Source organism: Phodopus roborovskii, unplaced genomic scaffold (genome assembly GCF_943737965.1).
Source record: "Phodopus roborovskii unplaced genomic scaffold, PHOROB, whole genome shotgun sequence".
In the NCBI taxonomy this organism is placed as follows: domain Eukaryota; kingdom Metazoa; phylum Chordata; class Mammalia; order Rodentia; family Cricetidae; genus Phodopus; species Phodopus roborovskii.
This window is the reverse complement of record NW_026126563.1, coordinates 885,090-903,882: the sequence shown is the minus strand read 5'-3', so window position 1 is coordinate 903,882 and position 18,793 is coordinate 885,090. Positions and strand designations below refer to the sequence as shown.

The 18,793-nt window shown below is 37.5% G+C and overlaps 1 protein-coding gene across 1 annotated transcript in view; it reads left to right on the top strand.

The window, feature by feature from the left end:
* Positions 1–18,793, top strand: part of Rttn (rotatin) — a 117,614-nt gene that overhangs the window by 81,752 nt on the left and 17,069 nt on the right. The window contains exons 36-40 of the mRNA XM_051202025.1: positions 7,040–7,229; positions 8,975–9,065; positions 11,008–11,161; positions 14,798–14,935; positions 15,854–16,071. Coding sequence (XP_051057982.1) covers positions 7,040–7,229; positions 8,975–9,065; positions 11,008–11,161; positions 14,798–14,935; positions 15,854–16,071 — 791 coding nt within the window. The remainder of the gene's footprint in view (positions 1–7,039; positions 7,230–8,974; positions 9,066–11,007; positions 11,162–14,797; positions 14,936–15,853; positions 16,072–18,793) is intronic.

Here is an 18,793-nt window from a genome sequence, read left to right as displayed (position 1 = left end):
TCAACTCTTCACAGATCTACCTCTCTCCTCTATCTCCCAAACGTTGTGGGTTTTTAGGGGTATTTTTGAGACAGAACCTCAGCATATAGCCCAGGCTATCTTGAACTACCTCTGTTTTAATCTCAAGTGTTGGTATTAAAGGCATTTGCTACCATGAAACCTTTCAAGACAAAATGTCCAAGACTGGGGGTGGGGCTGTATGTTCAAGTCTTCTCCCTCCTGGTGTTTTGAGACAAGGTTTCTCACTGAATCTGGAGCTCACTGGCTAGCCTGTGACCTGCCTGTCTCTGACCTCTCTGCACTGGGTTTGCAGATGTTTGCTGCCATACCTTGCTTTTTCTTGGGTCACGGGCATTTGAACTCAAGTCTGCATGGTGTCTGGCAAGCATCAGCCATTGACTCATCTCCTGAGCCCACTGAGTGGTAGGTAGGGGAGGTGGGTGGGAGGAATACTAAGTCCAGACATTTTTTTTAAACTAAATATCTGGAGCACAAATTACCAATTAAACAAATCACAGACCTGTTAAGATAAACCAGAATAAACAATCAGAAGTTAACATAACAAATGTTATGAAGTAATAAATGAGAATTTGGCTATCAAAAGTCTGAGAGGTTAGAGATATGGCTCATCAGACGAGAGTGCTACTGCTCTTGCAAAGGGTCCAAGTTAGGTACCCAACTCCTATGCTGAGCTGCTTATTGCTACCTGTAACTCCAGCTCCAGGGGATTCCACAGGACACTTGCATTCAGGTGTATGCCCACATTTGCATCCACAAAGAAAATTAATCATTTAAAAAAACAGTTCATTGTTTAGGGAAGTGTTTAGAAAAAAATTCTGATTGCCATATGGCTCCTTATTAGTTGAGCAATATTTAGTTTTTAAATCAATGAGCACTGCATATTCACTCCATTTTTTTTAAATTTTACATGTCGATCCCAGTTCCCCCTCCCTCCTTCCCCTCCCATCCCCCCACCCCAATTCCACATGTAGGCCAGTGCCATCCAGGTGGCGTCATGTAGATCAGTCAAGTCATTTGAAGTAGGGACTAGGACTTCTCTCCTGTCTCTAGGTTAAGGCAGTATCCCTCCATGGGGGATGTGTCCACAAGGTCCTTTTGTGCACCAGGGATACATCCTAGTTCCACTGTCTGAGGTCCCTTAGACTGCTCAGTCCTTCTGGCTGAGACCCATGTTCAGGGGGTCTGAGTCAGTCCCATGCTGGATTCCCAGCTATCAGTCTGGGGGACCATTAGCTCCTCCTTGTTCAGGTAAGCTGTCTCTGTGTGTTTCTGCAATCTGGTCTTGTCTTCTCCCTCTCTGCATCTGGATTCTAGTTTAATTCAGTGTTTAGGTATGGGTGTTTCTGTTTCCAACAGGTACTAGATGAGGGCTCCATGATGGTGGATAAGTTAGTTGTTGATCTCACTATCCGCGAAGGGCATTTATGGTAGCCTTTCCACTGTTGCTCAAATTGTTAGCTGGTGATAGTCTTGTAGGTCTCCAAAATGTTGTGGGAGTCTTTTCCTTTCTCTCTCTCTCTCTTTTTGTCTCTCTCTGTCTCTCTCTTCTGTCTTCTATTCCTACCCTGACTCAATCTTCCTAGTCACACGTGCTTTCCTCTCCTCCCCTTCTCTTTCTCCTACTTCTCTCTCCATTCCCATGTGCTCTGAGGGGACTTGTCACTCCATTTTTTTACCCTCTTTTTCGAAAAGCTTAATGATAGGTGACCTGAAAGTGAAGAGAGTATAGTTGAGATGCATTCTGTAAGGCTGTGCCATTACTTGAAACAAGATCTATGGGTCTTTATATCCTGGAAATTCACATAGCAACCTGCAATTTATTTTTATTTATTTTTCTGAAGTTGAGTATGGAAACCAGGGCCATGATCATGCTGGGCACAAGCTAAATCCTTAACCCCCTACAATGTAGTTTTACAAATGTAGTATGTTTCACTGTTTGTATTTGGATCACAACCAATTCTGCTTTAAGTTGTATTTATATTGAAGTTTGCAACTCATCTTTTAATTCTAGAGAATATGTTGGATTTATTTGATAGCATTAAATTTCTGACCCAACCCGAAAGAAATAATACTTTCTGAAAAGTATTGATGAATATTAATGTATAGCAAATATTCTTAGAAAAAGTATGCTTCATTGAATTTTTGTTACAATATTTGTTCCAATAATTTCACAAACAGGTTGCACCTTGGTTTCTAATAATTTATGTTAGTAAATCAAAAGGTTTAATAGTAAGAAATACTTGATCTTGTATGCTTATAAATCTTTAAACAATTAATGATCAATAGTAAAAAATTCACTAAGGTGGAATGGCAAAATACATTGAAATTAATAGATTTTATATATGCTTATAAACAGTGAGTATAGTGTAAACAAGGCCATCTATAGCACAAAAAATGGAGGTAAACATGCAGGAGGACACCATAGAAAATATACAAAATTATTCAGGGTTTTCTTCATTTTTAATTATTGAGCATGTGGGTTTGTGTGTGTGAGTGTGTGTGTGTACACTACTACTACACTGTACATGTAGAGGTAAGACTTGCAGGAGTAAGTTCTTTTTTTTAACCTTGTGAATCCCAGGGATTGAATTTAGGTTCTTAGGCTTGGCAGCAGCTGCGTATACATGCAAACCATCTCATCAGCCCCTGCAATGTTTATAGAAGAAAAATTTTAAATATTCCCCAAACCTATGAAAATAAATGTGAACAAATGTAAAATCATCTATTATTTTTAGGTAGGAAACTTGACATCAAAAAGATATCAGTGTCAACTCCCTATACATCTGTAAATTAAACAATGTATAGTCAGAATACCACATTTCTCTGTGGTAAACGAGATTCTATTCACAATGAATACAAAACAAATATGAGTGTACAAAAGTTGCAAGGAAAATGCTCTAAAAGCAGACAAGTCCTACATGAATATTATAAACTTACTGAGAAAAGTAATTGAGTCTGTTTTATTACCAGCAATGAGAAAACAAATAGAAATGAAAATGCATCCATAATGATTAAAGTTGTGACTCATATCTCTGAACAAGCCATTGATCTTTTGATAAATACTGGTGAAAACTGGCTAGTCATTTGACACAAGAGCACGTCTTATACACAATTATCTGGGTTTCAAAGTGAAAAGTGAGTTTATGCAAACCTACAAGAAAACATGATTGGATGCCTATAAAACTACTTAGAAAGCTTTCTAATTTTCTTCAACATCAAAAAAAATCAATAAAAGGACACATTTTATGTTTAATAATAATAATAAACCAACAATTTATGTGGTAGAAAAATGCCATAAAGTGAATATACTTCTTGACAAACCAGCATAACTATTTGTAACATAGCTTACAGAAAAAGCTGTGTTATAAGCATGAAAAAAAGAGAATTAGCACCATGTAAAGGTGAACAGAAAAACGAGACAGAGATACACAGAAAAGATGCCAGGGACCCATATTACCCGATAAGTACTTATAAATGCTACTCTGTGACCCTCCTTCTTAGCTGTTAAATTAGATTGCCAACTATTAAAAAGCACTGGCAGGGCTATGGAAAACAACCCTTCTATAAATTGTAAGAGGGAATGCATTTTTGGAAGGGAACTTGGCAATATCTAATGAATCTATAAATTTATCTTATAGATCGGAATTTTCACATGACACATCTCCAAAAGTATGAAAGTCAAATGCATTTGATTGTCTAATGAAATATTTACAGTTAGAAAATATATCAAACACTCAGATTCCCATAAGCAGGGTGGCTTCAAATTAATATCCGTGTAATGAATTATTGAGCTATTGAAATACAAGGAGGATATCTCCAGATTGGTACTCAGTAAATCACACCCCTCCTCAATATTGATATGTAAAAAAGCTTTCAATTGAGTTAGGGAAATGGTTCAGCGGGCAAGGTGCTTGCTGTGTAATCCTCTAGGAGCATTGGTGAGGTTCAGGTTCAGAGGGGGGGGGAATACCTCCACATGTATACACACTGGCATTCCCCCACACACATCACACACAAAAAACACGAACAGTGTATACTTAAAGCGTATATAGTATTTCTATATTTGTACCTTTTGAGAGTTAGCTCAGTGGCTAAGAGTACTGGTTGCTCATCCAGAGAGCATGGATTCGATTTCCAGCACCCAAATGGCAGCTCACAATCATCTGGAACTCCAGTTCTGGTTCTGGCACCCTCCTCTGGCATCTGCCGACACCAGGCATGCACATGGTTTCACTAGCATATACTCAAAGAAAACGAACATATACATGAAAGCAACAAAATAGTAAAAAGGGGAAATTAAAAAGTACACAATGCTGTCCCCATTTGTTATAAAAGAAAACAGGAAGTTTATCAGAATGAGTGAGTGTCAGGGAGAAAATACATGAGGGCAAGAACAAGGTAAAAGGGACTCCACAGTGGAGATAGTCACTCTCTTGCATATGCTTCTTAGCTTAGTTAGGTTTTTAGAACCATATTTTATGTTTCCTGTGCTACAAAGAGAAAGAAAACAAACTGACAAAATTGAAAGTAATGTGGAATACTAAGAAGTTGGTAGAGTAATTCATAGACTTTCACCCTCAGACTTAATGGCAAAGAAAGCTGCAGGCAAGCATTCAAGTCCTAATGCTAGTGTGTAGACAATGGATGATAAAAGGGTTTGTGAATGTGTGTGTGTGTGTGTGTGTGTGTGTGTGTGTGTGTAAGTGAAATATTAAATGACTAAAGGTGTTCAATGGTCCCTGTAAAATTATATTATAATTGGAGCTGTCAGATGAATTATTTGTTGATTCATCCATGCATGTGTATGTGCCCAAGTAAATGTGCATACATGTATGTATGTATGTATGATGTATGCACACATATATGGACACATTTGCAGTCTCAAAACAGATTAAGAATATTTGAATTATACTAAAATAAATAAGTGGTTAGAAGGAAATGCTCTTTGTTCTGCTAGAAAGTCAACTAAAATAAAAAATGTTATCATTGGAGAATTACCATTTGGTAGCCATTCTGGCATAAAAGAAAATATAATTTTACAGTTGAGGAACCTATTAGATACCACCTGTTAAGTGTAACATTTATGCCATTGCAAGGAAATTCTCTGAAAGAACAATTTAAATGGAAAGAAATTAATTAAAGATATTTTTTCCCATTTGGGGGCCCCAGCACCCAGCTCCCAAATGAATCACACAAAGAGGCTTATTCTTAGTTATGAGTGCCAGTCCTTAGCTTGACTTGTTTCTAGCCAGCTTTTCTTAGCATAAATTTACCCATCTACCTTTTGCCTCTCGGCTTTTCCTGTTCTCTTATGTAAATCTTATTCTTACTCTGCCAATTGCAGATTGCAGATTGCTGTGTAGCTGGGTGGCTACCCTGAAATCCTTGTTCTCTTGCTGCTCCTTCTTTTCTTATTTCTCCTTCTATTTATACTCTCTGCCTCCCAGCTCCGGCTATCCTTGCTCCTGTCTTGCAGTTCAGCTCTTTATTAGGACTGAGTTAAACGAATGAAGCCTAAACAAAAGTCACGCACCTTAAAATAATATTCTATCTACCACAGAGGAAACTCAGAGGTTTTAGCCCACAGTCACAGGACTCTGTCAACACATTGGAGTGGACTGAGTGGCAGAAACTATTTACATCACGATAGACGGTGGAGAGGGAAACAGGAAGGAGCCATGGAAAAGAAATCTTCAGGAACCTCCCTTATTCCTTTTCTCAGTGAGCTGCCTCCTAAAGTTTCCAAAACCTATGACAGTGTTGCTATCAATTAGGGTTGGCGATTCACAACAGGAGCCTGTACAGGACACTCTTACTCTAACCGCAGCACTGCCTTAGTTAAACAGTCAAAGCTAGTATTTCCAGTAGTGGGAAATAGAAGTCATATCCCATAATTAGATGTACAGAGAATCTGATTATGAGGAAACCTCAGAAAGGTTCTCCGTAAAATTGTCTTGGTCAGGAAAGAGAGCAGGGCCAAAGAACTCCTCCAGTTTAGAACGCAGAACCGTGAACTAAATGCAAAATGGGATTCCAAGTGGGTTCCTTTTGTTTGTTTTTCTCTTGCTCTCCAGAGCATTTATAGGATGATTGACAAGATTTAGAAACGGTCTGTAGTTAGATATTAGACAGTATCTGTGTTAATTTCCCAACTTTACTAATAGTCCTGTAGTAATTAAAGACTGTGGCTCCATCTTCAGAAATTATTAAGGAAGCATGTATCTGTTAATTACAAGCAATTCATAAAATAAAAGATTCCAGGGCAGGGAGGTAGGTAGATAAGAAAATATTTAGTTCAGTATTCCTTATCCTCACACTTTTCTTTAGTAGGAATTAATTAAAAATGTTTTCTCAAAGGAATAAACAAGGACTGAGGGCAATAAAAAGTGTTGAGGCATGTTTGATTTAGTTAGTAAAGGTGCACAGTCCTTGTTAAAATCCACAATTCCTACCAATCAAGTTTTTTCAGAGGTCAGCAGGTATCTACTAGCTCACACCTAATAGCCAGTACTGTTTTGAGGTTCTGTTTACTGCTTGGTTCACCCTGTTATGACTGTCTGCTTGCTATAGTTCATCGAATGCTGTCTGCCTCCTATGGGAGGTGTTGAAGGATGTACAGTCTACCGTACCTTCATTGCTTCTCTAAAGCCCCAAAGTTGGGAACATTCTGGCACCTAGAATTTCAGGAAAAAACAAACAAACAAAACCATGTGTTCAAACCTTGACTCTTATTACTCTTTCCCAAGACATTCACACGTATTAACGTATGTGTGCATGTACACATGTGTGACTGCATGTTGGGTGCTTCTGTGTGTGCCTGTGTACACTTATGGGGAATGGGGATTAGGAATAGGAGCAGTCAATCATCCTAGCCTCAAGGTTAAACTGAGCCATGCAGTTGTGAGATTTAACCAACCACCCACCTCTGTGTCTTTAGGAACTTTCCTGTGTCATGAGAACTTGTAAATTTTGTTAATAACCACGTTAAATGATTTTTATGCTTTATTGTAAGTAGCAGGTCAATGTGAAGCCAGGCCAGTGCGACTTCATGACTCATCGTTGTCTGCTCCCCTGCACAAGCAGTGTATGTTTGTTACGCCGTCTCTTCTGTCAGCAGTCTGCAGCCTTTTAGACAACCTCCTGGCAGTTATTCCAAGAGATGCTGCAAATGCATTTCAACAAGCCCATCTCATAGAGCTTCTCTGCAGGTAAGAGATACAAGGGAGTAGATTCGCATTTGTTCTAACACCCATTAAGTTCCAGGCTTTTGTCTCAGTTCTCTCCACAGTTGTTGCTGTTATTATTTCCTTCCTCTGTTCTATTAGTTTACTTGTAGTGGCTTCTTGGTTGTTTAGATTAAAAAAAAAGATTGTTTTCTTTAGTTTAAAAAATTGAGAAGGTTCTAAATTTTATGTGCCGTCAGCACAGAGAACGAATGTAGTATATAATTCCCTTGATTATTTTTCACTGGACATGAAGGAGTTTGAAGATTCTTATCTCTAGCAGTCATATCAGATAATGTTCCCAGGTTGAAAATCACTGTTGAATTTCATCTGAATGTGTTTTGTTATGGGAAACTAAACTCATCAAAAGTATTTTGGTGAAATTTAAGGAAACAATGACTTGATTCTTTGAATTTTTTATTTTCCTCATATTAATGAGTGTCTGATGATGTTTTTAGCATAGTGGCAAAACTTTGGCTATTATGTTCAGACCTATCTAAGTTTATAGTTCATTCCTTGCATAATGTTGTAGTATTGAACATGCCTGATGCTCTAGAGGGTTGTTGCTGGCCTCAGTTTAAAGGGATGAGCATGAAGAAAGTTAGTGCCCAGATACTTTCGTATAGTGAATGTGGCTTCTCTCTCCCTACCAACCCAGATACTCTAGCCCAGCATGTCCATCTTCTTTTAACCACATGCATATGTTCATTTCTTTTCCATTTTTCTCTTTTTCTTTTTGAACAGTGCTGCTGGAAATGTATGTCTTCTCTATGTTAAATCATATCACATTCTCTTTTTTTGAGATGTGAAGAAAGAACTGAAAAAAAAAAATATTTGTTTCTGTCCTAAGTTTTCTGTTGCTATGATGCATCGTTGACCAAAAGCAACTTAGAGGAGGGAAGGGCATATTTGGGTTACAGGTTGTAAGCCATTATTATTGAGAGAAACTGAGCTAAGCTGAGGCAGCAGGAACTGAAGCAGAGACCATGAAGGAGTTCTGCTTACTGGCTTGCTCCCTCTAGCTTGTTCAGCTGCCTTAATCCAAATGGGTCCACTTGCCCAGGGATAGCACCTCAGACAGTGGGGGTAGCCACACTCACACCCATTAGCAATTAAGAGCATGCTCTACAGACATGCCACGGGATAATACGATGGAGGCAATTCCTCTGTTCAGATGTGTCAAACTGACAACTGATGACAGTTTCTGTTGTAATTTAAGAAAAGCAGTGCACGAGAGGAAGATGTTGTACAACAGGTTTCAAGCAGAGGGATTTTTTTTTTTTTTTTTTTTTAAGGAAAGAGATCATAAAAAGGAGAAAGGGGAGGGGTAGATCAACCTCAGGGTACAAGAGCATCAGGAGAGAGGGGTAGAAAGGAAAGAGGGGAGGAAAAGGGGAGAGAAGTAGAGGGAGGGAGGGAGGAAGAGAGAGAGAGAGGATGGAAGGTGGGCAGGGCCCTTTTAAAAGGGAACATAGTGAATGTGCACAGGTGGTGCTCTTAGTGGCTACAGCTGAAGGCATACCCTGTCAAAACCCCAAGGAGAGGTCAGTAACGATGCCTGAATATTAACAGTTTCACAATATTGTGGGAACCCTTAAATATTGTATTTACTTGTGAAAGTCCTTTCTCTTTATTTATATTCATGTTTATATTGAAACTTCAGATGGTGATGTTTTGTCTTTAATAAGAAATAAAGTGACTATCTATGGGGTCTGGTTTATCCTTGACAGTTCCGTGGATGCCTCTGTCATAGAGATGTGCATCCAGGAGCTCAAGACCCTGCCGCCTTTATCATCTGCTGTTGAACACACTCAAGCTCAGGTAAACACCTTGGATCTGCCTGTCATTTGTATCATGGGTTTCTTTGCCTTGCAGACCATATAACAAATTTTAAGGAGATCTAACCACAAGAAAAAAGATGAAAATCTTTCAGTATGTGTGGTATTGTGTACTTAATTGAATTAGGCTTCTTAAAATCTTTAACAGAGAAACTGGGATGGGAGAAAAGTACTTTTCTAACTCTATCATCAATCAGCTATAAATGTTTAGTCAAATTTCTTGGATTACTACTTTATAAAGAGGCACTGGTATAGCCCACTTTTATAATTTTAGGCTATCTTCTGGTGTAGGTTAAAGTTTTTTGTTTTGTTTTGTTTTTGGGTTTTTTTTTTTTTTTTTTTTTTTTTTTCTTTGTGTAGCCCAGGCAGTCCTGGAACTCACTTCCTCTACTGTGGCCTAGATCTCACAGATATCTACCTGCCTCTGCCTTTGCAGTGCTAGGATTAAAGATGTGTATCACTACAGTCCAGCTAAACCTTCCAGCACTAGGGAGGCAGAGGCAGATGGATCTTGGTGAGTTCAAGATAGCATGGTCTACATAGTGAGTTTCAGGATAGCCAGGGCTATGTGGTGAGGCCTTGTTCTCAACAAAACAAACAAACCAACCAACCTAAAAAAACATGTATGTTTTCAAAGCAAGGTACCAAAAATAAACTTTAATTTTTTTCTTCACAGCTATTCACTAATCTTAGGGTTCTTGCGTAGGATCTGTATGTAAAATGTGCAATTTCCAATATCAGTGATGCTATTAGATGTCACAGAGTTGACTCTTGTAGTACTTGCCTGTAATCCTAGCACTGGGAAATAAAGGCAGGAGGATCAGAAGTTTGCAGTCAAATCCAAGTATGTAGTGAGTGCTAGGCCAGCCCAGACTACGTTAGACCCTGACTCCAACAATATAAAAAAACAACAAAAGTGTTACAGAAATAAGCAAATTAAATTTCAAAATCTGTAGAAGGAATTCATGAAGAATAAAGGTACATATATTTTTATATAATATGAAGTAAGCTAGCATAGTCTATAAAGGAATTTCACACTCAAGGAAATAAGAAAACAATTCTTTTTAAATGTCCAAGACCGTGTACATGCACACCTGAGCAAGTAGAGACCAGTTCCCAGCTCTTAATTATGCTCTCACAGCACAACTAAGATGAGTGAAAAGACTGCTTTTGTGCATAGAAACTGACCTCAGACAGCTCTACAAAATTCCCTTATAAGGGTGTACTGCTTAAGAACAGCAACTACATAAGACATTGCTGCTATTCTTTAGCTGGCTGTCCAGAGGAAGTTTTGAAAGGACACTTACCTATATAGTAATAGCACTAAGAAAATTCCAGATACAGTTTTATTGTTGGTCATGGAAATTTAATGCTTTTTATGCTGTTTATATTTATTGTTTTTACACTGAAGAATAACTAAAAGCAAAACCAGATTTTATTGATTCCATTAACTGGGCTACTAGGATAAATGTATTTTCTTCTATTCTTTTGCACTTTGAGGAATATTTTTGTAATCAGATTGCACTTCACAAATTAGTTTACTTTTCTTTATATAACCTCTGGGCTTCTTCTAGGATATTGTTTCCACAAGTTACCTACTTTCAGAAGATGAAGACTTTCTTTCAATGAAATACAGAAATCAGCTTTGAAAATACTGTTTTATTTACTGGTGCTATAGTTGATAGTGCTAATGTGACTATTGCTGACATGCTTCTAATATTGGAAACTACGCTTTGCCTGATGCATATTAGGTTTATAGCACATGATTTATGACGAGTGCTTTGCTGTTTTTAGTGTTTTATTAAGTTTATTTCATAAAGAAATGATTTCTTGTAATACACAGAAAAGTAAAACACTGATGCCCCTGAGATAGGCCTTTTATGAGATCTACTAACTCATTGTTTTCTGTGTCCTTTTGCCAACAGGTTTCCTTTCTCTTGGAGTACCTGTCTTCTTTGTCCCAGTTTTTTCAGTCCTGTCTGTTGGTAGATCCTAACCTTGTGGCACAGGAGGAACTCCTGAAACCTCTTATCACCAATGTCATCCGGGTTCTCATTGTGTGCACCAAAGATGTATTAGGTAAGTTCTATTTAAATTTTTAGAAGTTAAAATATAATCACGTCATTTTCTTCCTTCCTTCTTCCTTCCTTCTTCCTTCCAACCCTTCCCATGTCTCCACCCTCCACCATCTCAGATTATTGGCTTCTGTTTCTTCACTTGTTATGCTACTCCTCCCCTCCTCAGCACGCTCAGTTCATGTAATGTGATTTATCTGTATATGATTTCAGGGTGGATGACCAATTTGGGGGTTCTTCCTTGAGGAAGACTGTTTCTCCCATTGTCAGTATTCTTTCTTTGTCTGGGGTTGAGGCCCCATGAGATTTCCCACTTCCATTCCAGCATGTCTGTTGGTGTTGTTCTTCAGGGCTTGTTGATGAGACTTCATGGTTGCAGCTTCTCTGACATTTTTAGGAGATAGTATCTCACAATAAGCTTCCTATTCCTCTGGCTCTTACAATCTCTCTGTCTTGTTCTTCTGCTTTAGTCCCTGAGCCTTAAGGGCAAGTGTTGTATGGTAGACGTATCAGTTGGGACTGGGTTCCATACAATCTCTTGGTCTCTGAATTTTGATCAAATATAGTTTTCTGTAATAATGTTCATCTGTTGCAATGAGACATTTCTCTCTCTCTCTCTCTCTCTCTCTCTCTCTCTCTCTCTCTGGAAGGGTGAGACCTATACTTATCTGTGACTATAAGGCCATATATTAGGTTGTAGTTAGGGATTGTGCTGTTTCAGTAAATTGGCAGTTGTAGGTTTTCCTATAAGATCCATGACTTCATTAGCCCGGGTAGCTGGCTAGGGTTACAGTAGTAGGCATGGTTTCCTTCTTGTGGAAGAAATCCATTAGAGAGTTGCTGGTCACCACCAAAGTATGCGTGGCAGTACAGAACGGTACCCTTCAGTTATTGTGCCATGCTAATCATTGTTGTAGTTCATAGGCATCTTATTTCAGCTAGTTAGGACTATTGCTCCCCTCCCACCTTTGAAAGCTAGGGTGGGGCCTTCTGCTACCATGAAATGTGTCCTCAGAGAAGAGGCTTTTGGGTCACATCTAGCTCTGATCTCATGGGTCCTGTGTCCAAAATACATGGTGTCTTCAGAAACAGGGCGTTTAGCTAAGTTTTATTTTTACAGTTTAGATGAGAAGTGAACAATATTGAGGAAGCAAATCTTACTATGCTCCAGGTTAAGGCCCCCACCCCCACTCTCTTGATAATTTGGGATGTTTTGATGATGTGGTTTATAATTAAAATTTTCCTGAAGTAGCTCCAGGAGAAATTTAGGGCAGATGAGTAGCTGGGGGAAAAAAAAAAATGGACCAAAAAAAAAGAAAAGAAAAAAAAATCTCCGTCTGTCAGCTGAAACACATGCTACAGTCTGCAGTGAGTTTGGAGTACTATTTTCATATTTGTGGCTAAGGCCAAATGACAGTCACAGGTATGGTCCACTTTAGCATATAATATGAACATTTCCTAAGACCTTAAAATAGTGAGACCTACTTCATGTTGAAGGCTGAATGTAATGCTTAGTATTGGAGAAAATCAAAACAAAAATACAGGGCTGAATTAATAAAACCCTGAATTTTGTAGACAGATATGTGTTTATATTTATCAGTGGTAGTTATCAAGTATATGGGATAATATATGAATATGTGAATGTTTGTTTTTTTAATATAAATGATAAATAATAATGAACCTTATCACTTCATTTTCCTTTATATGCATTCATTCACTCATTTTCCCACATAGCCCAGAGATTTAATGTAGGGCCTACAATAAAATAGGGAAGCAATTTATCACTCAGTTACCTCTCCAACCTATTTTTAATTTTTTTAATCCTTAGATAATAACTTGGTAAGTTGGGCTTGGGCTAACTCTGTAGCACAGGCCGCTCTTGAACTTGAAATCATTGTGCTTCATTCAGCCTTTCAGCTCATCCTTATTTAGTCCTTTGAATTGTGTGGATTTATTTTGCCTGTGATGTGCTCAGATGCCATGATCCTGAGCAATTGCAGTCCTCAGCATCATCCATATCCATGTTAAAATTACTTCTGTATTTGAGTTGCAGTAATTTCATGCTTAGAAATTCTCTTCATGGAAGCAATAATTTAATTAAGATTAGTAGGTTAGACTGTAGTCTCAACAATAAGGAAATTCATTCTTATGAGAAAGGGCTGAGCTAGATGTTACAATGACCTGTAGTCTAACAGAGTCCAGTTGTACCTCATAAATTCTTTTTATTTAGTTATTTCTCACGTTGGGTTTTTGTAGCTATTACTTGACCAACACTGACATTGAGTTCATGAAGATGTGTAAGGAATTACATCATTAGTGCACAAAACTACTATGAAGATGATGAGTCACTTGATCTATTAGTACATCTGGCAAGAGGTGGTGTGACTACTACTGTGGCCTTGTTTACATTTTTATAGTTCCTCTATATGTTTTATTATAAAAAGTATTTAATCTTATAATTATATAAATTATCAGTAATATCCGAAGGAGCGTTTAGTAGCTATGTTTTTCTTGTATCTTGCAAAAGTATAGTTGTTCATTAAAAAATCTTTTCTTAAGGAAAATATTTTTAAATTGTTTTCATAGAAACTTAAGGTTTGAATGATTTTTATTAAACTTTGGCTATATTTCTATTATGTTTTCATATATTTCTAATGTATACATATTGTTATTTATATCTATAAATACTATTCATTATATGATTTTTAATTCACCTATATAATTCAATACCTTATAATATATACAAACAAATTCAGCTAAAATATTCAGTATGGTAATAAAGTTAAATGTTAATAACATTTTAAATTTACCTTCCAACTTAAATATTTTACCATTATTAAGCCTTTATTGAATAAAAAGAGTAAACTTTTATGAATTTTTAAAGGGGTACTACAAACATGCATATAGTACATAAAACCTGAGTACGCAGCATATCTTTATAATTAAATTTTTATGGGATTGGCAATGGGCAAACATCTAAAATACCTGTTATTGAGTTTAGTGATAGGCTAGCCGAGGAACACGGGGACAGCCTGTGACCTGAGTCATTCATGGACAGGTGGTCCTAGGTGCTGTAAGCAAGGAGATTGAGCAAGTTATTAGGGTTAAACCTGGAAACAGCACTCCTCCATGGCCTCTACATCAGGGTCCTGCCTGTTCAAGTTCATCTCCTGACTTTCCTTGTTGATAAATGGTGATATGTCACTGTTAGCTGAAATAAGCTCATGTTTTTTCAAGTTGCTTTTGGTCATACATAGTATTTTATCACAATAATAAAAACCATAACTAAGAAAATAGTGATTATTGCTTTTCTTGAGTGCTGGAATGGACCTTGGGAACAGAATCCAGGAACTGGGGCAGTTCAGCTGGCAGGGAAGTCACTCACTTGTTATTCTGACTGATGTGGCCTGTACCTGATTAGCAGGAGTCCACTGGGCTGGTGGTAGTGAGGTGGGGGTGAGGGGGGCAGTGGGTTGGGCCTTGGGAGACTCTTGTGATTGGTGTAGCATGCACCTGAATTATTGCTTTTCTTTTTGACAAGTCTATACTTCATGTATGCAATAAATTGTTACTTGTGAGTTGTGTGTTTCTGAAGAGTTTTCTTGTAAATAACTTGAAGTGTTTGGGTTAATTTTTACAGATACACAGTTAGTATTGGCTTTTCATCGCACATGGACGCATCTATTCGATCTTCTGGCCACACTCCTGAGGAAAGTTGGTGCTGTCTCCCTTATTATTATTATCTCAACTCTTGCCAAGCACTGGGAGGCAGTGATTGGTAAGAATATCCTTGAAGGATCATGGGTCTTTCACCTAATAAAAATAAGGTAGTCTTTATTCCCAGTTAAATGTGTACATTTTCCAAGTAGTTACAGCATGGCATAAGAAAGAATTACAGGCAGTGCCCTTGATGAGCCTCTTTTCACCCAAAGTGCAGATTTGAGAAATTGCAATACATTTCAGTATGCCAAAAGCCAAGAAAGAAAAGTCTCTGGTTTCATGAAAATGTGTATATCAAGTTTATGAAACACTTAGATTTATTTTTGTTCCTAAAGACTTTTTTTTTTTTTTTTTTGCTAGCTGCATTCTGTGTTAAATGTGCACACAGTGGAGTCTTACATGCAACACAGGAAGTTCTAAAATATTATCTTTTCTAAGACATTTTTTTAATAGCATAGAAATACCAAAAATGAGGTTATTTTTCTCTTTTCTGTTTCTTATTAAAATAAGCAACTATTTTTCAGTAAACTTTGATTTTTATAGTCATAAACTTTAACATAGCAAGAATTTACATAAACATTTATGTCTAAAATTTGTCATTCTTTTTAATATTCATTTTACATAACTATTTTTAAAATATATTTTTAGGAAATAGGTTTCCATATGGGCCACATACATGCTAGACAAGTGCTGACCCATACCTCTACGCTGTGGAGGTTGAAAATTCTCAGCTTTAAATGTTAGCCCAAAGTAGCCATCCACACATTACTATCCCTGTGTATACATACCAAAAAAAAAAATTAGACATATTTCTTAACACAGTATGTGGCCGTAATACTGACTTTAAAACTGTCTTATACATGTGCTATTGATAGCTTAGCATCATTAAAAACAAGAATGCTATAAATTTAACTACTAAAACCAATCTAATTAATTTTCTCCTCAAACATTTACATTGAAATCATTTTCCCTTTAGACACATTGTGCAGATGTGTGGGCTTGTCAGTCAGGTGCCCTGCCCTGAGCATTGCCAGCCTCCAGTTCCTGTCTGTTCTTTTGGCTGAGGAGGAAAAGAGGCGTCCCCAGGACAAGGGCAGAACAAATGCATGCCATGCCCCAACCTTGGCTTCACTTCTCGATGGAACTCGGGAAAGTCTTAAATCTTCAGAGCGACTTAATGAAACAATTCTTCAGGTTTGTTTTCTAGACTTTATGTATCCTTAAAGGAATTCACTTTCAGTAGTCATCATTTAAAAAATTTTCATTCATATTTATTAAATAATCAATGTTTATTTTTGCTTAGGTAAACATAATACAAAACTGTAAATAGATTAGCAAGTATAAATAGGACTTTAAGAATTACCTTATGTAAAGCTGCACTCTTTTTTTTTTTTCAATTAGGACTATTACTAGCACTTTGTACCTGGCCCTTCTTTTGTGTGTGTGTGTGTGTATGTGTGTATATTAAACCGAGGACATCTTGCATGTTAGGCAAACATTCTGTGACTAAGCTGTATCCCTAGCTCCTTGCTTTACCTTTTATTTTGAGACAAACTCTTAAGTTGCCCAGGTTGGCCTTGAACTCGCCCCATAGTCTAGGCTACCCTTGATTTATGATCTTTCTGTCTCAGCCATTTGAATATCTGACATTACAGGCCTGGGCATAAGGGCTACCTTACCACAAGTGTAGTTTGGCTGGTAGAGTGCTTTCATAAGCATGCATAATTGTCTGTGTTTTATCTCCAAAACTACATATACTGGATACAGTAGCACACACCTTTAATTCCAGCACTCAGGAGGTAGAGGCAAGAAAAGCAAGAGTTCAAGGTCTTAGCTACATAAAGGGAGTTCAAGGCCAGTATCAGACATATGGGACCTCGACGTAGAGATGAGTGTGGGTGCCTTTTAATACCATTTTATGATTTTTTAAGTCACCTCTAAAAGATGAAAAAGTGATATAATTATGTATTTCTACCTCAGCTAGATGTAATTCACATGGCTGTTCCCTCTGCTGATTTGTGGTGGTCCCTTTGTTGCTTTGAATTTGGAGATTTTTTTTCTTTTTGCTCAAGAAGATGTTTATGATATGAACTACTTGTACATTTTTAGCATTGGCCTTGGCTGTTGGAATGCAGAGAATGCTGTTAGAAAGGGAAAAATGAGAGGGAAATGAGATAATAGAATTCTTACGTCATAAGATCAGAAGGGTAGCATACTTCAGGTTGAACAGGACCGCAAGAAAGAGGAAGAGGGGAGATTAATAGAATGTAATGATATGTATGGAAATGTTACATGAGACCCACTTCTTTGTATGCTACCAGAAATTTATTTAAAAGCAACAGCAGAAGACAGAAGGGGATACTCTCTGGTCCAGCTAAAAGATGCATTCTTTGGGGGATTTGTTTTCTTTGTCCTGTGAAATCCAGTTGCTTTCTCAGCATAGCTAAGAATCCTGACAGGTCCCTACATTTTCTCATTTGCCTCCAGAAGCTGATTGTTTCAGAAGTTTGGTCTCCCCTAAGAGCTGTGTGTTTGGGTGAGGCAGTAGCTTCTCTGTAGCTACTGCCTTATATCCATCCTCTCAGCTTTTCCCAGTTAAGAACTAGATGGTGGGTTGGAGAAATGGCTCAGTAAGTGAAAACACCTGTTGCTTTTGCAAAGAACCTAGGTTTGATTCAAAGCAACCACATGGTGGCTCATAGCTGCTATAACTCCACTTCCAGGGACTCCAGTGCCCTCTTTCAATTGATTTCCATGATTCTTGGATGCATTTGGTGTACATTCATATACTTAAGTACACACACATATACATAAAATAGATATTAAAAAAATAAAAACTAGTTGCTGTCCTTATTATCTTGATTCCTGTCACATTAACAAACTTTATTTCTTAGATCATTGCATTTTAAAGAGTTTTACAAACAAACAAACAAAAATTATACCTTTTTAAAAGTTATTCCTCTATCTAGTATAGTAACTGGTTTTCTAATTTAGGTCTTATCAGAACATTTTTTCTGAAAGAATAAGTCTTGCTTTAGTCAGCTTGTGTTCCTCTTGGGTGTTTAAATGACTTCCCTCAGAGAAGAGTGCTATAAAAATTAGGTGCTCAACTTTTGCCTTCTATCCTCTCTGAGAAGACCAGAAACTCGGAAAGTCTAGCCTCTTCCTCTGGCCAGTCCTGCTGGATCTGGTGAAATACCAAGTTGTAGCTAGGGCAAGCAGAGGATGTTTTTTCCTAACAGTGTTGTGTTCCATTAGATTCATGGTTACGATGAGCCAGCTTGTAATAAGGTATTTATTGAAAACTCTAATTTGTCTTGTTCTTCTTTTTTTTTTAAAAACACTGTAATCTTATAAAGTTTGTTGTTTATTACCTTTGTGTTGCAATGGACATTGCATCTATATAACTACTTCCCTTCTCTTTCCTTCTTCCTGTGATCCCCTATTCATGAAAACTTATTATTACATATATATGGATATATTTACACACATGTGTGTGTTTGTATACATATATACAACCTACTGAATCCATCTAGCTTTACGTCTGTGTGTACACATATCCAGGGCTGTTCATTTGAGATTAGACAATCTATGAAGAAGTATTACGAGCTGTTTTTCCCATCAGCCTGGTCCCACAGCTGTGCCAGCCCCAAATAACACACAGAGACACTGAATTAGATACAAAGCTGTTGGCCAGTTACTAGTTTCTTATCGGCTAACTCTGTCTTAAATATTATCCCATTTCTATTAATCTAAGTATTTCCACATGGTATCACCTTACTGGAGAGAAGGGCCGGCGTTCTGTTCTCTCCATCCTCCATCTTGAATCTCCTCCCTACTACTTCCTCTTTCCTCCTTGTCTCCTAGTTCTGCCTATCTTGCTTTCCTATCAGCCAACAGTGCTTTATTCATTAAC